General features: G+C 38.9%; 1 protein-coding gene across 4 annotated transcripts in view; it reads right to left on the bottom strand.

Annotated features, from left to right (window-relative positions):
- The window catches only part of NTRK2 (neurotrophic receptor tyrosine kinase 2), a 206,086-nt gene that overhangs the window by 72,056 nt on the left and 108,926 nt on the right, over positions 1 to 25,104 (bottom strand). For all 4 annotated transcript variants that reach the window (XM_035565266.1, XM_035565267.2, XM_050716441.1 and 1 more), the window contains one exon: positions 9,833 to 10,021. In XM_035565266.1, the coding sequence (XP_035421159.1) occupies positions 9,833 to 10,021 (189 nt within the window). The remainder of the gene's footprint in view (positions 1 to 9,832; positions 10,022 to 25,104) is intronic.

Here is a 25,104-nt window from a genome sequence, read left to right as displayed (position 1 = left end):
CACTGGATTTTTATTTGTGCTAATTCATGATAGAAGCATATTCCTAGACTTGTCTACCTGTGTAATCATATTTTTTAAATGTGTCAGAAAATGGTGAGCTCAGGTATTCTACTATATAGATTATATGTCCAAGCTAAAACTGGTCTATTAACAACTCTTGGTGAAAAAAGAAAGAAAGAAAGAAAGAAAGAAAGAAAGAAAGAAAGAAGAAAGAAAGGAAGAAAGAAAGAAAGAAAGAAAGAAAGAAAAGGGAAAAAGAAAAGCCTTATCATTTTTCCCCAACTGCTGTTGTGAAAAATGAGAAGCCTGTTGAAAGATTTAATTAAAATGTTAATGCTGAAAGACTGATTTGAAGAATATTACAGAATATTTCAGAGTATTAACGAAGTGTTTTTACCTCTGACAACATTTTAAAAGGCTGCTACATTTCCTTTACTGCTGACCTACACTACGCCATAACACAAGAGCAGCTAACCCTGAGACAATGAGATGCTCCCCACCAACCCCCTGTCAAAAGCAAACTGAACATACTCACTCATACAAACTTTGATGCCACTTTTGTTGGGAAAGTTTTCTCAAGACAGATTGTCAGTGAAGCTGCACAGACCTCAGACTAAGATAGTCTGGAGATCAGAAACCCCACAGCAGCTAGTGAGCCCTCCCTCTTGTAAGGGGGAATGGGGCAGGAGTACAGCTTTCCATGTCCCAACTGCATGGATCCACCACTAATGGGATAGATACTGTGGGGAAAGCACGTCTAGTACTGAATCTGTTAACCATGATGTAGTAAAGGGAGGGACAGAGCAGGTGAAGCTCTGGCTGGGCACAAAGCCTGCTGTGCAAGCCAGTACACCCTCATGCATACAAAGAAACATGTAAATAGGGGGGTAAGCACACATTCAGAGCAGCCAGCAGACCCTTCTGCAGTTCTGGCAGGTACGAGAAAATAATCTTTGAGTGAGCTTGTGCTCAGGGCTAACTACATTTTACACACTCATGATTTTTAATAATGATGCAACTACTTGGTGATGACCTCTAGAAAATAAAAGTAGGATTTATGATATTGTTTTGGCTACAAAGTTATTTGATTTAGTTCTGATTTTCTTGTACTTCAGTATTTATCAGAGCTAATATTTATACATATTTATATATTTGTATTTCTTATTTTATTGTATTTATTCTGATTTTATTCTTATTTGTACTATCTTGCTTCCCTGGTATCCATATTTCTTATTTAGCCAAAGCTCTCACTGACACAAGGAATAAATCAAAGGCCTAATCCTGCTCCCATGCTTAGGCTCATGATAAAGAGGTTTTCACAATAGATTACTTTTTTCCCATTCAGCTTAATTATAAGTACTACCCATTTAAGCACTGCAATGTTTCTTTTTTTTTTTTTCCCTCCCATTATGCATTTACATACATATGCAGGTTTCTGCATACAAAAAAAACATACTTAGAACTTACTACGCAGCACAGAGTCTGAAAGGCATAATTTAATCATTACAATATAAATAGTGCTATTTGTCATCTATGTATTACTGATTTAGCTACATATTTTGGTGGCAAAATAGTGTATGTATCTCTAATACTGTTGTATTTTCAAATGACAGACTGAAAGTAGCAATGTTACCTACTAAAAAAGTGCCATGTGTTTTGTTGTTGTTCTTGTTGTTTTTTCATCTTGACTACTACCCCAATTGCAGAGAATGTTTATGTAAGTGTTTAATTTCAGTTTATCTTTCATAATGTCCTCAAGCGTGCATTTCACATGAAGCGTGTGGTGGGGCTTGATGCTGAAAGTGAATTTCAGTGCTCTGCTGGAGAACAGCATGCTAAACTGAAGTTAACCTGACATATTTACAAAACGAAGTGCACACTCTTCCTGAATGTTGGCACTGGGCACTTTGCTTTACTAAGAGTGCATGTCTCACTTTGTCCCCTCTCATCCTCTGTCTTTGTAATTGAAATGCATTCTTTGGGTCTTAGTTGCTCATATCTCCTTCCTAAATATCTGCTGTTTAGCCAGAACTATGTTTCATGTGCTGTACTTCTAGCTGATAACATTACAGATCAGAGTCCAAGTTGTTGCTCTTGTAGTTGCATTTCCAGCAGTAGGACTCTCAGTGCAAGTCAGAGTTTACCAAATAATTCAGGTCATAGAACACCATTTTGTGTAATGAAATGCAAGCATTTTGCTGACAACATTACTGCTTGCCTTTTTTACCAGGTATAAAAGGACTTCACGGATGGATCATGACCGGAATGCAAGTAACTTTTGGGGACAATATGATTCGATAGGTTCACCTCTATACTAAATGTGGAAATAGTCCCTTTCCTTCCAATTCTGAATCATTAAAGAGGTAAACTCCTCCACTGCTCAAGTTGAAGGGTTCAGCCTTTGGGAGAAATTTTTCCATCTGTTTGAAAAAGAAAAAAGAAACCATGTCTGCTGAGACTCAGAATGAGCAGCAGGTGTTAAAAAAAATCTAATTTCTCACAAATTTATTTATTCCCTGTTACATTTTATTTGTTAGGCAGAGGAAATATGAGACCAGACTACTGGGAAAATTATGTGAGACTCAATATGACAATATTATATGTATATATATATATATATATAATATATATATATATATATATAATAGCAGACAAATCGATTGCCAAGCTAATAAAGGTCAAACACAGCGCTAAGGAAATACACCACCTATGCATGTGGTTGACATCTCTGACATATGCATGTCTTGGTGAACAATTGCAAACACACATAATTTAAGTGGTGACTGCAATCAGGGATTGAAAAATGCAACACAAAATACAAAAATATTTAGTCAAGCCAACAAAATACATCTTCATATATCCTTATGTCTCTATCTAGCCCATAAAATATCTTTAGAGTAAGGCACACAGGGAACACTAGGGAACAGGACAAGCAGTACATTTAATATGTATATCCCTCCTCATAATCTCAAACTCATTCATTGTTATTTTTCAGCATTTAAAGTTCTTTGGCTTTCAGCATCTAAAGATTCTAATTTTGGTGAAGTGAGTGCCCTGTTAATCCTCCCAGCCTCTGAACCACGATTGCCAATGAATGTCAAGTCTGGCAAGTTCAGCTTGGGTAGCGAGGTGTTTCCTCTCAGTATGGATTTCACGAAGATTGATTGTTTTTGCTCCTCTGTGCTCTGGCTGCTGAGGTCAGGCTGTCCTTTATAGGAAAATGAGCTGCTTATAAATTTTCAGCTCTGCAAACTTTGGGGGTTGATGGAAAATCCCCAGGCTTACAGTTTAGCTGTCTAAGAAACCACAACAGCAGCTTTTCTTTTGTGGTCACTGAGATGTAAAAGCCTTTCAAAAGAGATGAAAATGCTGACAGAGTCTTTCTCTTGGGAGACCCTTCTTCTGCGCATCGGGACATAGTCTATTTTTCACCCTGTAATGCATGTAATGCATGTAAAAATTACACCTATTCCTGAAAACTCTAGGAGAGTGTAAGGTGACAGACAAAACCTGGAACATGCCACTTTTGTTACATGGGAGATAAAGTCAAGTAGAGATTGTCCAATGCTTGCAGTTGGCTCATTGAACCTTTTGGGATTTTTAAATGACACTGTGTAGGATGGGCACTACAGAGCAATGAACACATCTTCTGCTCTGGGTTAAACATTTGGCAGACCCCTGCAGCACACAGGCTCTCTCCTGGTGAATTTTCCTTTTTGCCTGCCGTTTTCATGTCACCAGATTCTCATGTCTGCACTCTGCAGTGAGAGCCCATGCCCTGAGAGAGAAGAAGGAGACGCTGCCATAGCAGAAGCACATGTGCTGGGGACAGGCTCTCCTGTGGAGCTCCTGGGGCAAGGATGCCTGAGAAATACATCCCAGGTGACCACAAACCCTCTTTCTGTTAAACTTGTCCTGGCAATGTAGATAACCAGTTCTTTTTTTTCTGATCAAATGGCCCCTTGCTAGTGATCCAAGGACTAGGGAGAAGGTTGTCAGCCCAGCACCAGATCAAAGGCCTGTTGAGGCCTGAGTGATCAAAGCCACAGAAACAACTGGTCTGAGCCACAAGCAGCTGCACCCTTCCACCAGCCTCCTGGGAGAAGTAATGCACCTCTGAGAGTCCAGGAATCTGCCCTGGCTGCCCTCTGCTCTGTACGGAGGCTGAGCCAGAGCCGCATCCCCTGGGTGGCAGGGGTGGCCAGCTCTGCATCCCAGCACGTTGCAGCCATGCTCAGTGCTACCAGATTGTGAAAGAAGCTTGGAAAGAATCACAATGTCATAAACAAAATAAACAGCAGGAACAAAAATTCAGACCTCTTTCTGTTTTCTCAGACTTATGGGTTCTGGCTTACATTCTCAAGATCTTCTTCACAATTTTTCCCCTTTAAAATGAAATCTGAGATCATCACCAGACTCAAAAATGTGGCTTTAATGTCCAATACTACAGGAGTCATGATAAAATGACAAGAATAACACTCCTATTTCTTTTCTCTTATAAAAGTCATTCAAGTAGGTGGTGGACAAAAGCGGAGCATTTCTGCAACCTTCCTGACTAACAGAGATAACCACAGTCTGGCTTTATATTCCTTTAAAAGAAATCTATAGTCACAGAATAAGGTAAGTCAGAAAAAAATGAGATCACCACTAACTAAATGGTGTAAGAATCCCTGAACTAAAAATGAAAATGCCTGAAAGTAAGTTGGCAAGTTCAGTGCTCAGAATGGGATAGGAGAGGGGTTAAAAAAAAAAAAAAGTTATTTTCTTCAGATCAGCAAAATAAATCAAAATTAAGTTACAAAAATTATTTTGATCAATTTATAAACAGCTGCTGACTTTCCTTAACAGAGGCCAACAGAAGAAGTACATTAATTTTTCACAGTGGGTATGTAGACAGCATCTTGTCCACTAGCTCAAATGATTCAAATGCATTTTTCTATGTCTATCCACTAGAACCTGAACTAAGACACTCACAGCTGGTAAAATACTGAAAGCAGTCAAGCTAAGTACAATAATTGTTATTACTTTCCAATGGAGTCTAAATAACCACCTATTTCCTCAACACAGTATTGTAAGAATAGGGATGCTATTTGTGTGCTAATACAAGTGCAGGTGAAGCACAAAATATTACATTGTGTCAGCACAACCTTTCATTTTTGTAAAATAACAGAAGTAAATCTGAAGATTGCATGACATTTTTTTACCCAATGCATATATCTAAGGTGCACATTCACACTCTGGTTCATGAAGGAACACCCTGTACTGCAGAAATATAGACCAAATATTAAGACTACCCATGAATACATACCAATTTCCCACTTGAAAGCCACAATCCACACCACATCATTTGAAACACAGAGGCCAAGGGTATGGCCAGTCACTGAAAACATCTTGTCACTGCCTCATACACTGACTAATTAACAAGCCTGCTCAGTATGCTGTTTTCTACCATCGATATCTTAAGGTACAAAATCAAATGAAAGCATGAATATGCTGCAAAGGGCAAACTGACACTAGTGCAGTTGGTATTTATTCACCCTCAGGGGCCTGAAATCTGAAGCTTACAAACCTTTTCATGAAAGTTCCACCTTCTTTTCAGTTGCACCCAACAGCCGTGATGACTTCTTGGGGTGAGGGTGCAGGGTGGTTCCTATTGGAATGAGATTCAGAGAACGATTTGATTCGCCAAATCCCAAAACCACCTGCAAAGAGCTTCTTATCCAAGGTCTGTCCTGAGAGTCTCAACTTGGGCTCTTCCACTGGCATCTTTTGCATGCCTTCTTCTCAGGTTTTGCTTTTCACATTACTACCCAGCACAACGATGTTATTTACTGACTGCATTTCCAACATTAATCACTGAAATATAACAATAATGGGCTGATATATTCTAAGACCTATGCAGCAAGCTAAGTGATGAATGAAGAAAGGCCAGAGCTGTATGTGGGGTCAATTGCTTTTTTCCTTCCACCCTGTTTCAACAGGTCCGTCAAGCTCAGTTGATAACTGTAGCAACTACAACTTCCATGTAAGAACGTAGAAAACTATTTTTTGAAACGTCGTGGCATTAATAGAAAGATCAAATAGATACGTTGCTGTGACATCTCATAGGATTAGTGAAGCCAACCTTTTAGCAATGGTTAGCCACCATGCCCCCAACATACTAGATCAACCATTTGATTTCAGAGGAGAAAAATCTTTTCAAGGTTTGCCATCCAGGGTCTCTGCACCTGAGAGTATTACTTCACTACAAAGTTATGGCCTGATTTTCAACAGCAACAACTGAATACTGTTGGTAATTCCTAGGCAAAAGGTTTGCAGGTTGATGCTAATATAACACAATGTGGTTTATAACAAATTAAGTGCAAAGAGTGTTTCACCATCTCCAGGTGGTAAATTCTCTCACATCTGAAATAACAGTTGTCACTGTTGGCTAAGTACCACCAAAAGGAATTACCAATTGATTTCACACAGAAAGGAACCAAGAAGTCTGGTATGTGTCTGAAACATGTCAGTGCACCGCAGACTGTAAACTTCCAAGGTAGAAATAGTCACGATACTGGAGTGGGATATGAGCAAGAAGCAAACAATGGTCCGCAGCAGAGAAGAGTCAGGAGTGTTGGGACAGGTTGGCAGATAGAGAAGTTCCAAAGCAGCATTAGTGAGTTTGCTAGCAAGGCAAATGGATAGTTAAGATGGTGGGCAGTTGGAGCTGGAAATGTCAAACAGTACCAGTTGGAAGATGAAGGGTAATTTTCTACTGTTATGCCAATTACAGGTGCATATGAGCACTTGGGCTGAAACATGGGACAGAAATGCAGTCCTTCTGAGTGATGACTGGAAGCCAGCCCCTGAAGTCACCAGGGGCTTTGGTCTTCATCAGTTTGCATTTCCCACCTTGAAGGCTGTCTCTCAGGAGCAGGGATGTGCTACAACTATTAGCCTGAGACTTTGATTCCTTAGAAGCCATCACTTTTTAGGATTTAGTTACTCTGCAGCTAAAGTAGCAATTTACTGATCCAGTGATGGAATTTCAAATGAAATTGGTCACAAAATATTGTTTGATTTTCTTTTAAACACATGCACTTTGAATACTTCCCAATGTACTTGGAAATGATTATCTGTAGAGAAGTCAAAATACCTGTTATGTTGATAAGGAAACTCTACTTGCTACTCAGAGCAGATGTACTCCAATTTTTGTGAAAACTGCAGTTCAATCTGCATACACCTTCATCTATCTCAAAGTCTCACCTTCTTCCACAGAACAGCATACACTAAATACTTAAGAATTGTTTCCAGCATGACTGTCAGTGGTTGCTGTGTTTAATGCTAGCAGACAATGGAACTTAGACCAGATAGGACATAACCATAAATGTTAATTATCTTGCTGACGGTGAAACCAGATGATATCTGGAGCTGGCATTATCGTAAACAGGAAAAAGGTATGAGAGGTACTTAACTTAGAGCTTTAAAAATACCAGATATGCACATCAGGAGGAAGCTAGCAGGCTAAGAAAGGACAATTACAGCTCTGTACTAACAAGTGAGTGAGAGAGACAGAAGGAGAGAGTATGTGAAATCATTAATGGGAAGACCATTTTTATACCAGACAATTTGTATTACCTTCTTTATTGGACAGATGCTCAGTGTGGTAGGAGAAATATGTCTTGGTTTATATACTGCCACAGTTTACCTTATTTTCTTTGCTACAACAATAAAACACAAAGAATGGGACCACCATGGCGATGTGGCAAAATGCAGAGCATTAGCCTCATATGTCTCCCTGAAGCACCAAAGCAAAGTCTTGAGCCACATCCTGCAAACATTTATGCACAAGCTGAACTTCATGTACTGTGATTAATTTCCCTGACACTGTGTGGGTTTCATTGTAGCACACAAAACCAAACACAGACTTACGTATTTTTAGGATCAGGCCCTACTTAGCACTACTCAGCTGTGATTTAATGCGATTGTACTTAATGTGCAGCTTACTAAATGTGAGAGAATTTTGTGTTTTGGTACAGTTTGTGTTATTTTTTCCTCAGAACAGCATGTATGTTGTTTCAACATTAATGTTGAAAGTGAAATACTCTGTAGTCACTGATGTTTATTTAAACAATTATAACATTGTCTAATGCAGCTGGGAACGGAGGTACAGTAGCCTCATATTTAAAAGCATGGCCTTTTATATAACATTAAAGAGCTCTAGTGGGCATGTTGCCCATTTCTGATTCCCTAGTGGCTTCTATTTTTCACAGGAATTAATGTTCTAATCACAATGCATCTGTATAACATTTTCCTTGTGCTGATCAAGTATCAGCAAATCAGTGATTATTTAATGCATCCCACCAAATATGCTAGGCCAAATTATACAAATATGCTCTGGTAGAAGAGATAATGGGGCACTTCTAATCATAAAATAGTACCACACACACACACACAACGTAGTAAAAGAACATTAGGGATATGTAATAAAAGCAGAAAAATCCCTCATCTTGCATGGCAGGATCCTTTTTTGTAGATTGTGCTTAGAGTAAAACTCAAGATGTAGATGAGTGTCAATATTCAGAATTAAGTAGTTCAGTATCAGTCTTTACAACCTTAGAGATCATGCATATGTATATGCATGCAAGCACTCATTCACAGGTCAAGCAAGATTCTTATCATGCAATGTAAACTTTGCAAAGTTGGAGGCAAAGTTTTCTGATCTAGGCAGCAGGCCCCTAAACAACAATTTGTATTTTGAAGCTGTATCATTCTGGGTAGGATACAAATAGGCTGTAGCATCCCTTAGTTGCACACCCAATGCTCAACAGCTGCATTGGAAATCTCTGGACTGACTTCCCAGGGAAACACATCAGCCGTCCATGGACACTCCACAAATGTACGTACATTCATACACACATACACACACAAAGACACACAAAGAAGTCTGATATACTTAAAAACCTAAATGTACTGATGAAAAAAAAAAACAGTACTGCAGTTGTTGTTAATCACAATACCACTTAGGTATTTTTTTCAGTTATCTGCAGATAATATGGTATATATAGTATATAGTACAGTATATAGTATATATAATATAGTATATAATAATATACACTAATAGCTGGTTCAAAAATCAACATTTCACATGTCCAGTTCTACAACTGAAGAGTAGTAGCTGCAGTTAGGGATACTCTTTTTTAACTATAAAGAGTTAATTATTTTTAACTCTTTTTACTTTTTCACATTTCATCTGCTTCTAACTGAACATGAAATAATTTCTATGTGACATCTATTGTCCACTGAGCAACCTCCTGCTCTGCTTTTCAACATCTTTTCCAGTTACAGAGATTGAATTATACAATTAAATTAAAATAATGGAATTTTTAATCCTTATTATTCTTATACCTTTACAAATACTCAGATTTCAAAATTAGGTTATGTTCATTACCAAAATGAAAGCAGTGAGTATGTAACAACACTGACTTTGTTTTTGACCCAGCATTTGTTTTGTCCCAGGAAAGCATTCAGTGCACAAGACTGGCTAAAGACCACTGAAATCAATGGAAAGGCTACCAGTGACTTTAATGGAATATGGACTGGGCTTTGAGCATAACACTGATGACTTAATTAACTCATTACAAGGGCCGAATTTGGCTTTGACAGATATAAAGCAGTTCATCCCATGTATGTTTAACAAACTGCATACATTTTAACCCTACCCTTCCACTCCCAGGAATTTAGACCTTTATTTTTTTTTATTTTTTTTTCCTGTTAGCTCTGTTAAGGAGCCCCAGCACTTGCACACAAAAAATGAATGACTGGAAAACATATATTTGTTTGTACTTACAGGTGTCTGGCTTGAGCTGACTGTTGGTAATGCCAAAGTACTGAGGATTTTCGATGACAGGAATCTTTGTCATCCCAATGATGACTGCGTCAGGACCCCCCTCAGAAGAAGATGGAGTGTTACTGCCATTTGAGATGTGATGGAGAGGACTGGCTGAATCATCATCATTGCTTATAACTGAAGAAGGACCTAGAATTATAAAGAAATATTTGCCTTAATTCAGAACATTTCTTTTCCCTCAGACCATTCTTTTTTTTTTTTTTTTCCTCCATCTTAATAGTCAAATGCTCTATTTATGTACCTTGTTGGTCTTACCTCAGGAATTTTATATGTCTGGGTGGAGATGGAGAAATAGGGGGAAAAAAAGAAAGGAAAAAAAAAAAAGAACACAGTAGTAGGCTATTAGGAGTTGGAATGTGAAGTAAATTTTTGCACTGGTAGATCACGTACATTAAATATGTCAGGGTCCAGCATAGTCTGTTATTGAGAAATATCCCTAAATAAGGTATGAAATACACATAATAAATTTTTACCTTAAGATTTTCTCAGATCACAGAGCAATAATACCTTTTCCTACAAACCTGGGGAAACACCTGCCTTCTCTTTGAGGTGGCATTATAACAAGACAAAAGCCAGAGAGAAGATGGGCTCATCCTAAACTTGGAAACTGTCATTTCTGAATGACAAAATGGCTGGGAGCCAAAATCAAGAGGACAATGTAGACAGTCACAGAAGGTGCAGAGTACGTGCTCAGAGTAGTGGGAAAGACCTATCTCACACTACTGTGAGATCTGGGGTCACTGCACAGGTGCTCCTCCAGAACAGGATAATATTCCTCTGGCTCCTGAGGCCTCATCCATACCTGAGACTAGTCACATTCCAGAAAGAGGTTTATTTTGATCGGTAATTTAATGACAGTTTTTGTTGTTGTTGTTATTGTTGTTTTGTTTTGTTTTGTTTTCACTGTGTACTCTATACTTTCAAAGAAAGCACTATGGTGTTAAAACCTCATAACAATAATTAAAAAAATGCTTAGCAGCATGCTCCACTTCTGTGAGCTACAGGGGCTTTTGAACTAATGGCAAGATCAGTGCAGATACCATTTGAAATCTTGTGATCTAACACTGCTATTTAAATTCTTCATTACATCTTCCACTATACAGCCAATATTCAAAGAAAACCAGAGTCACCATTTAGCAGTGACAACATGTTGCCTAATCTGCCCATTAAAGAACCAGCAGAGATCACGCATGCCACATGTCAGACCATTCTCCATCCGTGTTAACCTGTGTTTTTGGTGTGGCATTCACATCTTCTAATTTTAACAATTAACAGATGATGCTAGCAACAGATGGAATGATTCACCCTCTTAATGTGCCTGTCCTGGAAAGGCATCCTCAGATGACACCTGTGTTTGCCGTACCAGCAGAACTCATAGGTGGGGCAATTGTCTCCCTAAAGAAGGGGGTAGCACAGATAATCTTGGCAAAGACAGCTGTTTACTCCAAGTCACCAGCCACTCCTCTGCAAAATGTCCCAAACTGAGCTTTAGGTTGGATGGAAGAGAACAGTGCAGAGGCAAGACAGATCCAACTAACCCCAGCACACAGATGACATCTGTATTTGCAGGAGAGATGGGGGACATAGAGACAACAGCAGATCATGTAGAAACATCACGGAGAATGTAAGAGAAGATGAGGAGGATGCAACACAATATCCACACAAATAATGAATGAGGGCAGGCCCAGACACAGCAGCCAAGAAAGGTCAGGTTTATAGAAAGGAAATTTAGACTCTCTTACTGTTTTGTGGTGCACTGTATCATAACAGGAACACTTTATCATTACATGGTATGGCTCACAGGAATAAAACTTAAATAATTTGGCATGTTGGTATTCAACCGTAGCTTTAGAGGCTCAAGCATACTCCCACCCCTGTCCCGCTTTCCCTTCTCCCCGGTTGGTTTAATGGTGCATGAGGGAAATGTTCTCATAGTTTGAAAAAGTACTTCCCCCCCTAGCCTGAAACATTAGAGGTAATTTTTCAAATGCCTTGCACTTCACTGGAAAGTCACTGTTGACAAATGTAAGTGAAGCCTAGATCTCTGCAATTTATCAAGTGAAATACTAATACCAAGGCTGTTTTTGTCATTACTGATCACTGAGATTGATTCTACTAGGAAAGCTGCCAGGATTAAGAGTTTTTGGTGAAGATTTCTCTAATGAAGTGCAGAACCCAGAACCTGTGGGAAAGGGTCCCTCAGATGGCACACAAGATACTTATGTGAAGTCACAACACATTTTTCAGGTGCGTGGGAGTCGTGTGTAGTAGAATTAGAGTGCAAACCCATTTAAAACTGCATTCAGTTTTTTTCTAGAGATCATCCTTAGGTCTCTCAAATTTCTGAATGTCAAGCTAATGGCACCAAAAAGCAGGCAGGCAAATACACATTTTCTTGAGAAAATAGAGTCCTTTAATACATATTATATAGTCCTAATATAGATTTTGTATGAGGGTCAAATCCCTTCTCTTACAGCAAACAGGCAAAATCTCTTGCCTCTGTAATTTAATAGACACACATCTCTTAAGTCCTTTTCAGACTTGTTGTTCTCTGCTGCACAGGAGGAGGCTCCTTTGTCATTTTTTGCTTCCACTATACATGTAGTGATGGCAAGGAAATACATCCATTACACATTCTGGATGTTAGAGTAGTATAATGAATAGAAACTTATTCCATTCACCAAATCATTTCTTACTGCTCTAAGACCCATTTTTGTGTGGTGAACTATTTTTTCAGTCAGTATAAGCTGCAAAGTGCTGCAGGTGAAAAGTAGACAATTGTTCTATAAATCTATTCCCTCAATTAAGATAACTGGTAAAAGCTAGTCTTCCTTGTGGCATGAAATAGGTTCCAAGTATATTCATCTCTCTGACGTAGCTGAGGAAAATGTGGAAAATGAGGTGATTCCTCAGTAAGTATGCAGTAGTCTAAGAAAAATTCAACTCTGGGAACTTTGTGCTGTGTCCCTTGGTGTCCTCTCTCATTTACTAGAAGCTAATCGGCTCGCGCAATAGTCTTTGGAAACAGTTGTTCGGATTCAAAAATCCTATTTCCTTTTACTGTGTATTTCTTCTCTAGTTAAGCCAAACAGAACTCAACAGATGGAAATTTTTGTGTATCAGAGGCAAGCTGAGCTCACATCCTTTCAAACAGCCTCTTTGCTGGGACCTTTTAGTGAATATGAGCAAACTGGTACACAAACTGTTTCCATATTTTCTTGTATGCCAGACTACACTTTCTGTGAAGTTGCATTTCATCTTTTGAATGCACTAAGTCACATTACAATTACAGGCCAGCATTGCAGCTCACTCCTCACAGCAGCAGCCTCTGACTGATATTCCAGTAATGCAAAACCATTTTCCAGAATGCAAGATGAGACCATCATCTGTGCTGACAAGAAACTTGAGCAGCCCTGTTCTGAATTTGCACTAAGCTCAAATCGAAAGACAATTTGTTAAAGTACCTTAAAGTGTGGTTTCATGGAGATTAAATGGGGTCACTTCATTATTTTTCAAAGGCAGAATGAGCACGATAATTACACTTATTATAGATTCTGTTTTTTATCAAATCTGCTGTTGATTTCACATCCAAAATATGAAAATTTTGCACAAAATGTCTTTGGTGGAAGTGAAAATCATGGGTTGTCAGCAGCCATTAGCTATTGCCAATAGCAGACTCACAGTCAGCTTGACCTTTTAAGAAAACTGCAGAGGTTTTCTCTGCCTTCAAATGTGCTGCCCAACATCTTCACTAGATATCACTTTTAGACTGTGTTTCTTATCTTAAGAAGACAGAAGCTGGAGCCAGATGAGAAATGGTAGACTGCCTTGGAGAAGAAAGATGAGAGCTACACTCTGCAGGGCTGAATGTCTCCTTCCTCTGATGTTAAGCTAAAATATGCCCATTCTGCATGGCCTAGACCTAAGTAAAATCACCTCTGCATACAAAAATAGCAGCTATCAGAAAAAAAAAAAAAAAAAAAAAAAACGCAGTGGCATGTAAGAAAAACAATTATATTCTAAACTGGCTTGCTATGAAAAAGCCAAAATACTCCCCACTTCCTAGGCTGTGAATGAACCTCATGGAGGTAGTATGAGGACGAGCAGAAAGAGTGCTGCTATTTCTGGCCAGAAGAAAGAGGTTCATGATCATAAAATACATCCTTTCCTGCTGCTCTTTTTGCCATCAGAGCTAATGCAGTTTTAGCATGCATGCTACCAAGATCTACCCACACTGTTATTTGCTGGGGCTAGGTTTTGCTCTGCCTTATTCCAGATTTCTGCAAATACTTGGGTAGCTGGCTGTGGCAACACATCTGACTACTGTCTGCCACTGAAATAATCCACATGACCTTCCTGTGTATGAAAGTACAGAAAGAGTCCCAAAGTGAATAATATCATGACTCAGCTAAGCAGGCTCAAAAAAAAAAAAAAAAAAAAAAAAAAAGGAAAGGTTCTCAAATGCAGAATCAGAAGGAACATATGGTTATGGTTTGCACCTGGCATGGTCTTGCAAGCACATATTTTCAGACTTTAGTTTAGATGGTCACAAACAATCACTGTGTGCATCTACTTCTCCCTTCACCTACTGTGTTGAAGATGTAAGCAATCTACTCCATGCATACTCTCTGAACTCTAACAAGAGCTCTTGAAGACAGCAATATCCTGCATGCCCCTTGCAACACCCTTCTCTGTGTCACACATCACTTGAATTATTCCTGAAGTTCACTACGAAAGGTTGAGCCAAGCTGGGAGACAATAGGAGTAGTTAATTCTCAAAAAACCAGACAATTTTAATTTTATGATTGGAGCTGTGTAGTTACAGGGACACATCTGCTTAGCCGGGTGTTAGAAGGCAGCTCAAGTAGAGGATTGTTTATAGAGATGACTTTTGTGCTGTGATGCCTTAATGACAATAGCTCCTTCCATGACAAATGGCACTCAATGCAAGGAAGATTCTTCAATTGATGTTGCACTAGCATTGGCTCTTCTTGCATCAGATCCTTGTTCCCATAGGCACAAGGAGCAGTCCATGCAGGGATGTAAGGTAATGGCACACAATCCAGTCAAAAGCAGGCCTGTAAGTACATGTCATGTTAGTAAGCATCACCTCTGCTGGATTTTAAGGCCATACTGAATCTTCTCTATTTCTCCTTTTGGATGGGGTGTATTTTTTCAATAGTTAAATACCTTGTTCTAAAAAATAAATTATTTATGATTTCTTTCCCTATAAGACTCCCATATTTGCTGTAGGTTTTTTTTTTTTTTTCAGGATTAAAAGGTAATTTATTTTTTTCTGCTTCAGCAAGACCAGAGATGCAAATTCGCTTGTTATCAAGCTAAGATTCACATTTCTTACCAGAAATGACATCTTTTAAGCTCAACCCTTGAATCCCTGTTTTATCTTTCATTCCCTCTAAAAGACAACTCATCATTCATGACTTGGTGCACTTTTTTTCTGACCAGTGCTACAGACATTACTTTGAATATTCCTTTGCATTCCTAAATTCAACAACTGTAGGTAACTGTGATATTGAATAATGTTTATGCAGTTCTATTAGACTGCATAAGGAGCCCAGCCTAATAGAAGGTAATGCAATTATTGCAACATTACTTTATATTACTGGTCTCTTAAAATGCTGCATGCTGAATACAGAGAATTGAATTAAGGGGCATAAATAGAACACAAGGAGAAAAAAAATCAAAGCCAGCTGAATAAGCTTTCCAAGGAGAAACCAGTTTAGTCTCACTTTGGTTGCTGGAGCTGTTCAAAGTAAACTCAGATTCTTCTGCAAATCCAGAGTGTGCTTGTTAAAATGATGCTCTTTGCTTTGCAGCTGCTGATAATTTTGATGAGGGAACACTCACAGCATGGTGCTCCTATGCTTCCTCAGCAGTTCAGCTGTGCAGAGCAATAGCATTTCTTGCTTCTCCTCACCTTCCAGCCAACCCTTCTTGTCTCTTGCTCCCAGCCCTGCCATGTCCCCAGAACACAGCCATTAGTGTTAGCCTTATTGCTGTCATCTCAGTAGTCACTGCCATACTTAGTTTCCAAATTAGTATTATGGGGCTGATACTCCTCTGATTGTGGTGAAGGAAATACAAGAATAAGATCACCCCAAGCAGCATTGCACCCAAGTATGATGCTTCTTGCTTCTGCTACAGAAGCACATTGCTCTTCAGAGCTCAGTGTATGCCCTTCTACCCTGGTGCAGCACGCTGAGCCAAAAACTACATTGTAGGCATTACATTTGTGACTCAGAAAAGTGAGACTTGCCATGCTTGGGTGTTTAGAGGATAAATAATTTCACATCTTCTGATAGGTATCATTAATCTGTTTAACTGGTGTGCACCCACCAATGCTTGTTTAAGCTTGCACTCTCTCGGTTCTTGATAAGTGAGGTAAGAAAAACTTTCTGATGCTGCCCAAAAAGGTCAGTTCCCATCCCAGAGCATGCCCCCAGGAAGTCAGGGGAACCAGAATGCATGTTGATCCAGAGAGCAAGAAAACTTCCCCATACCCAGCAGACTAATGCCTCCAGTCAGCACATGATTTAGAGACTCCCTTTCCAACAGTCTCTGAATCACAGAAGAAAGAGGGCTTCTCAGAGGTCTTTTGCAGGAAAAACTGGCTGGAAATAGAGGTTTAAACTCAAGAAGCACCCCCCAGGAATCGATTCACCTACAACAATTGCAGAACAAAGGGGAGACATTTGTTTGGAAATCATAATGGAGCCACACTACTTTGACACAACATTTCACTTGGGTGATCAAGTCCCCAAAGTGTTTTGCATTTGTTTTCAAATGAAAATCAATGTTTTGTCTTTCCTTATTTGTTGCAGCTCCATGAGAAGACCAAATTGTTTAGTTCTCACTGTATCACATTCCTGCAGAGAAAGTAAATTAGTGACAGATTATTTTCTTTCTTACACAGAATAGCTTAAGCAACACATACCCATGACTGTAATTAAATAAAAGGTGTGTTAGAAAACTCTATAGTGCCAAATATTCAGTGTTGCTAGGTGTGAAAGGTCAGTTACAGTAACTTAAATGCCTTTCGCCTAAAAAGCACGTTCTTCTTGCTGGAAAACTTATTTCAGATGCCTGACTCCTCTACAGAACATGTAATCTGGGTAATTTCCACTGAAATGGCTGTGCACAGATTTTAGCCACTCAGCTATTTCATCAGGCCTTTTTGTGGTGGCTTTACATCCAAGAGCCACAGCTGCTTATCTGTTTCATTCAGCTTTGTTCTGGAGCATGATTGTGAAAGAGACCCAGTCAGTGCCAATTAACGGCTTTTTTTTTTTTTTTTTTTTTCTCACAACCTCATCTACATTGTCATGTATACACACATTCACACATTTATTTATGCAAAGCCTAGAGCGTTCCAGAAGTCATAATATCTGCAAGGGAGGTTTCCAGCTAAGGAATACACCCTAGGATCCCCTAAGGGACCACTTCATAAAGCAAGTGACTCCCCAGAAACCATGCAACCTATGGAACAAAGGGACAGATGTACAGGTGTCCAGGTCTGGGACAGGCTGTCAAGGTCATTCACCCAAGAAACCTACTTTGTAGCACTGCAAACCCATGTAGGAAGAAAGACAAGGTCTCTAATACATATATTTTTTTTCCGGGGTGGTCTGTTCAAGAGGTAAGGTGGGTAACCCCCTCTGTCCAATTCCACGGCTGACTGTTCCCACGGATGCCATCAGCAAAGCCCCATCCCACAGCACAGAGGTTGCTGATTTCTTTCTCCTTTCAGCCAGTGAGGCACTTGAATAACAGATCTCACAGCTGCAATCTGGTACATACCTTCAAAATCTTAAGCACCATGACCAATAAATCCTCACAGTTCATCCTCTGCGAGGTACATGCTACTATTATTCCCATCTTGGAGGCAGCGGGAAGAGCTCTGTTTAGCTTGCTGATTTGCCCAGTGCTGCAGGCAGGATCTTTGTCAAAGTCATGGCCAGGACCAGGAAGGACAGCCAGCCCCTGGTGCCAAACCAGGGAGCACCTGGAGAATTATAGCTCTCCTTCAGCCATAGGATAAATGGTGGCTGTACAGCTGCCCACCACCCCATGGACATGTTCACAGTATTTGCAGCTCAGCTGATGTGCCCTATCTTAAAGAATGAGGAATTTATGGCCTCTCATTATTGGTAGTCAAATGAAACACAGATCTGAGACAAAAATCTAGCAGGGATGTGGTGTATTAATCAATATAAGTATGTGAGCCAGAAAAGTAAGGATACAGGGCAGCAGAAAATGTGAAAGAAGGAAAGGAAAAATGATTTATCTTTTTTAATATAGATCACCAAGACCATTTATTATAGCCACCTGCAGGTTTAGATATCTAGGAAACGTGGGTAAAATTACAGTCCTTCAAAAACACTACAGTGAAAAATCACTGCAATAAGAAACAAGATCACCTGGAATGTGCTTGCTGTTGGCATCATGTAAGAAAGAATAATTCACCCCAAATTAGATCCTTGTTGCTTTTCATTTCATTTAGAAAAACTATTTAATTAACAATTGCTTACTCAACACTTCTCATAAATAATCTAAGGGTTAACGTTCCCATTCCTAGGACTGGGAATGGTCCTCTGTTGTCTAGAAGACAAATACAAAGCGTACAGAAGCAAGACAAATTTTTTCATGCTGCTTTGACAGTTAGTCTTTGAGAGAACGGCAAAGCCATCTGGAATAGACAATTTGAATAAGTTTGCAAAGTCTGTTTAGATAGATATAGCTAAACATGGTGAGAAAATATGGTGGATATACTAGATTGTGTTGAAATGTTCGCTGATATTTTTTTGATTGTTTGGATTGTTTGTTTACTTATTTATTTATTTATTTATTTTTGCATTGCTAATTCACCTTATTCCGTTCTTTAAGCTCTCCCTGATTAGTTTCCTGGAGTACAGAGATACAATCTACAGGCCTTTCCTATCCAAGCAAATCAGCTGAAAACATGACATGGAAAATCTCTAGAAATACTCTAGAGAAACCTAACAAAAAATGAAGAATTTAAGTGTTTTTGTTTTTTTTTTTATTCTTAAGAGATATCTGACGACATTCACAAGGACAGCCTTCAAGACTTTTGCAAATGGAAGGAAACAATATATCATGCTAAATGGGATTCAGGAGTTGTGTGATAAAATTTTTCAAATAAGACCGAGGTGAAATGTTACAAAACTTCCCTCAGTCATTGGAATTGCTCATTAAAAAGTTCAGACATTTCTACCTCTGGAGATCTTAAAGCTATGCCAGGCAAACATCTGTTGGGAAAGATACAAGTATAGTAGATACAGGCTTAGGACAGGGAAGAATGGTTCCTTTCCAGCCCTAATTTTCCATGATACCATATAGGTAGACCTTGAATGGTCTTATGGAAAACACTTTGACACTTCAGATGTTGACTGATGCCTATTCAAAAGTGAACAGACATGCAGCTCAATAAACACATTGCTTGTATAAATAAAATACATAGATCTCACTGCATTGGCAGTTTATTTTTCCAGGCTGCACAACTAAGATGTATAGACAGGTGAGAAACACACCATTAATGTAGGACTCCAAAGTCTACAGTGGGGTTATTCTACTAGAATATAACTTATATAATTGAATTCTTTACCTAAAATCCACCCTCACCCCCATACCCCTCCCCAGCCTCCCATCTTAATTGTTTCTGAAGTTTTCATTAGTGAAAGTATTAGTTACATGACACTGTAAAACAAAGTTTTGTATCATTTCACCTTTTTTTTTTTTTTTTTAAATGAAAGTTTCTTACAAGCTTCCAAAATTATGTGAATTATAAAGGCAACACTATATTACATTGAAGTATATCTTTCAGTTTGTTCTCAACAAACATCACAGCATAATAGCTTCCAATTCATTTTTCATATACATCCACACTAGCTAACCTTAAACATGACAATCTTTACAGAAGCAAAACTAAATGATTGCATGCAATCAACCCAAACATCACACTCAAGTGATAAACAGTATCTGCAGAAATGCAGCATTCCTGTCTACTCGATTCTTACTGAAGCTATCCTACAGCCCAACTAAATATTTTTTGGTATTGCACCAAGTCCCAGCCCAGCTCCTCTTCATCTCCAAACACTCCCCATCCTTGAAAACAGGCTTTGAAAACCAAATTCAAAGGCCCATCTACACTTTACAAGGAGGTCATGGGAAACTGGTGAACCAACTTACCAAGCTGGTGAAACAACTTACCAACAACCAAGTCCATCAATTTACTCTTTGTCAAGTACTCCACTGTCCACTTGGGTGAACAGACTTTGAGTACCAATGGCCCAAATACTGCATGTGTTCAGGAGGCAGTATCATTTGGAATAGAACTGCTAGAAGGACAGGAGGCTTCAGCCCAGGAGAGAGGCTGCCCAAAACTGGCCCTCCGTGAGCACAAAACAAGTGGTAGCTTACTTTTCTTCCCAAGCGTCCATGTCTGACTTTTATTCCAATTTACATTAAATTACTTAGGAACAATGAATGACTCCTTTTGTGTCTCTCTCACCACAGTGATATCATTGGTTTTCTATACAGCCTCTGTCCCTAGAGAACTCAGCAACTATACACTTCTCTGGCCTTCAGACAGAGATCCTAGCATCTGTTCAGAAAACCTTGCTAGCTTTTGCAGATTAGCCAGAGTCTTCTGGGAAGATTTTTGGTGCTTGGCAATCATGTATCACTAGAAATTCTTGTGATAGAGATTCAAAGCCTCTACCACGTTTTCCAACATGGAACAGCCTTAGCAACAGACTTACTCTAGCATCTGGAGGTTTTCTGCACCCCTAAGAAATCATACAGAGAAGAAAAGCAACCTCTTTCCATTATTTGCTTTCCATATCCACAGTTATAGCTTTCTGGATTATGCTCAGCTAGATCTTTTGGGACATTGTCTAAAAAACAATTCAGCTTTGGAGACGGGAGGAAGCTAAATGAACTGTTTGGAAGAATATCCCTGCCAATACAGCTTCAGATCAAAGATGTAGATTCGCTTCAGAACAACGCCCTTTCTTCCCAAAACACTATTCCTAAGGTTGTGAAGCCTCACATCCTCTTCAAATGCAGATCTCAAAATTCCTGCAGCAGAGCAAATGACACCTGTGTATATAGAAAGGCATCACTTCAAATTTCAGCCTGTCCCAGCACTGTCATTCACAAGCTGTGGAATCAGCTGCACGAGTTGGCTGAATTGCCTCTAGATGTTGGTCTTCTACTGACACTCACAGCCACCTCCTCCCGCCTGTCACAGCATGCCTCCTGTCCTGCATATTTTCTCTCCCTTCCGTCTTTCCTTGAAATTGTCGCTATGGCAAGCAGGAAGCCACCATATGCAGAAAGCTGTTTGTACCATACCAACCAGCTCAGCCATCCCAGAGGTGGCCACACTACAAGCTAAGCTCTGGCTGTTTTGCTACTGCAGACTTGGAAAAGGATACATTAACTGTGAAATTGGTCATGAAAACACAGAGGGTTTGCCAAAATATTGGAAGGACCATTGTTTCTATTCTGCAGGGCTCTTTTTTTCAAGATGTTGCAGAGAATATTTTCACAAATAGCTTCTGCAATGCCTGAGACCTTTGCTAAGCACTCTCCACTATTTTATTTTTTCTGATGTGCCTTCTCTGCTTATTTACTTGCCTCCTTCTTTATGAAGAGTTTTGCCTCTATCTTTGTAATCATTTCTTTCTTGATCACCAGGTTCCTCTACACTGTCTTGTTTTGTCATCATCCTGGATTGTTTAACTCTTTGCAGCTTCCTATCACTTTCTAAAACACTTAGTATATTCAGTTTGCAATTAACCGCATGGCTTCCTGTGTTGTTGTAATTTATATATTAGTACTTGTTATTAGTACTTGTTATACATTAGTACTTGTTATTGTCTAATTTTGGTTGATACTCATTTATTCTCAGAGTTTAACTTTCTCTTTTACCAAAAAATCAGCCATGGCTGTTTCTTAGCAACAGATTGATCAGAACAGATTTACATGGAAATCAAATACTCTCAAAAAGGAACTGCTAAAGGAAGCTGATAATATAGCCTTATTCCTGGCCATTAGCAGAAAATACTATAGTGTATAATATAATGGTTTTGTAATTCTGTATGAATCTAAAGAACACATGCAGAACATTAACACTAAATGAAGTAGAAGATGATATAAACTTTCCTAATTAGTGTATCTCTGAGTTGATCTCCAAGAATAATCTCTTGCCTGAAGAGACTGCAGAACAAAACAAATCACACACAGCCACCATCCTCCCTTGCGCTGGACTAGAATCAAAACTGCAGTCTGCAATGGTCACATACAAACAGGTCTCAAAGGACTAGACTACAAAAGGCAGACACATCCATTTCACAAAAAGTGCACGCCCTTACTTCATGCATACCGATCCTAAATAAACAAGCATTAGACTTCAATGCAAGAACATGGCCATTTAGTACTTCATTCCTGAGATTTTCACAATTTCAGGAAACTGAAACTTTTTCATTCTTGTAGTCTTCAGAAAGGACCAGTTTTCCCTGAAGATTTTTCTACACCTCACTTTGCCAGACAAGGTTTTCCTCTTTGCCTTTTCCTCTTCCTCTTCCTTTCTTTTCCTTTTCCTTTTCCTTTTCCTTTTCCTTTTCCTTTTCCTTTTCCTTTTCCTTTTCCTTTTCCGTTTCCGTTTCCGTTTCCGTTTCCGTTTCCATTTCCGTTTCCTTTTCTGTTTCCTTCTCCTTTTCCTTTTCCAACCCTAAATAATGTGCTGAGCTCCAAATGGCTAGTTCATCAAAAGTGCAAATAAAATTAAATATGAGGATAGGGCGAAAGAATGAAGCCAAATATGAAGCGTGAAACCCTATGAACAGAAAAAGTGAAACAGCAATACCAAAAGTCTAATTCTCTGAATTGAACTAGCAACAGAGATTAATTTACCAAATTGACAATGGTGCAAAGTCCTTATGAATGACAGCAGAATCAGGACAACTGTCTTTTTATTAAGAATGATGACATCCTTTTTGGCAAATGAAGACTTGTGCTGCTGTGGCACTTAGTTCTGTCACTGAAAGGCAGCATCTATAATATATAGCTGCATATGAATTATGCTAGGAATGGGTTAAAGTAATAGATCTGTATTATTCCCAAGAGGCAATGCCAAAAAGGTAATTGCCCATACTTGTACCACTAGGTTATAGAGAATGACAGTTTCATGTCTTCCTAATGGTTAACTGAAAATCTATAAAATCCGTTTCTCTTTCCTGCTGAGAAATTAATGCAGAACCAAAACCTGAATTCCAACTCTGGTCATACTCACACAAAACTCCCAGGGAGAAGAGTAAAGACAGTACAATTTCTTTCATGCAGAGATGTAGAGGCTACATAGCTAGTTTTTCATAAGGGTGCTGCTGGGTTTATTAAAATCAGCAAGACCTACATCTTTCACCTTTCACTCATGCATTCACAAGGACTTAGAGAGGAGGGATGGATATGATGGGGACTAGTCAGGTTGCTGGCCACAGAGATAAGACACCTCCAAAGAGAGACGGCAGGAAGCAGCCCACACACAACAGCCTCACTGGGCTTCTCCTGGGGCGGCTGAGCTGCACCATAACCAGAGCCTGTTGTCCCTAGCTAGGCACCAGGCTCTGCAGGAAGGGGACACCACACAACCTCAGGGGTCTCCAGTTTGGCTGCCAGCTCCCACCACTCAGTCGTGGTATGCTTGGTAAGTACACAAACTCATTTAAAAGAGTGCATGGTTCATCAGCTGAGTGGTTTGGATGTCTTTGTGCTCCAATATAACTTCACAGAGGCATTAGAATTTGGTTTGATAAGTACCAACTTTTCTTGCTTTACCAGCCAATTTCTCCACATGGTAGTAAAATCCAAGGAACAAAGATATGACAACTTAAAACTGCTATCTAAACAGTCTGCAAAATAAAACAAACATTAAGTACTAATCTACGAGCAGCCTGTAAAATGATAACTCACCCTTTTAAGTTTTTACGAGAAAGTAAGAACAAGAACATCAGTACAAATGTCATTTTTAAAATGAAACTTCATTTTCAAGAGTAAGGTAGCAGCAGATTTCTGATGTTTTATATCACTAACAATGCCCTCTAGCACCAATTTCATTTCAAATTGCCAACAAATTATTTCTAAGTTAACTGATATTTATACCCAGGGATATTTATTGTAATGCTTAAGAGAAAAATATATTATTTAGGAATCACCATCACATACAAAATAAAGATCAATACAGTACTAATTAGTGACTCAGGCACCAGCGTAAAGATGTCAGTGTTACAAATTAGAAATAAGTCAGTCCTGCTGATTTAAGGTCATTGATCTGGGTTCAAAAGGAAGTTTCAAAGTAAATATCATACACAAATTCATTCAAACCTAGTAGTAAAAAATTAGATTACTTTATTCACTCTGTTCGTAACACATGACTAAAACTGCAATATAACAGTATTTTACACCTACATAATCTTCTACATTATCATTTTGTAGAAAAAGTGAAACTACAGATAAATACAACTCTTACAAGGAATCTGGCTATTATGAATTAAAAAACACAAAAATCTTACCATTTTGGAATTAAAATTTTATTGCTTCATTTTGTTAGCATTTCCTTTTTATGTTAAATGTCTGGCAAGACCTAAGATGTTTACTCCTACAAATGTTCACTGAAACTGAATTTTAAGTTTTAAAATTTACCATTCCCACATAGTAGGGAGTAGTGGTACTTATGAATGGCAAATATTTAATTTGACCTCTTAGCTGATTTGTATTGGTTAAAGGATCCGACTCATGTCTTTCACAGTCTGATTTTGAATTCCTTGTAGTTATGCATCCTATGCTGATATGTTCATTGCTGAACAGATAAGATCTGTTAGCATTTTACAGCCACGTACAGGCTGCACAACCTGTGCACCTGCAATTCCAACATATAGGTAGCAATGACAAGAAGTTACAGATGGCTATAAAAAAGCAGTTACATATTATTCAGGTACAATTTAACGTGGTACACTAACAGCCTCCCCTCCAATCCTGAAGCGGATTAAATGACTTGTATAAGAGAAGGATGTGACTTCAGGCAGGACCACACATGCATGCACAATCTCTCCTGTTCATAACAGCAGTGATGACAAAAATCTCAGATGAATAAACGCTCCTGATTTATTTTA

Source organism: Cygnus atratus, chromosome Z, assembly GCF_013377495.2.
Source record: "Cygnus atratus isolate AKBS03 ecotype Queensland, Australia chromosome Z, CAtr_DNAZoo_HiC_assembly, whole genome shotgun sequence".
Classification (NCBI taxonomy): domain Eukaryota; kingdom Metazoa; phylum Chordata; class Aves; order Anseriformes; family Anatidae; genus Cygnus; species Cygnus atratus.
This window is presented reverse-complemented; position numbering and strand designations above follow the sequence as displayed.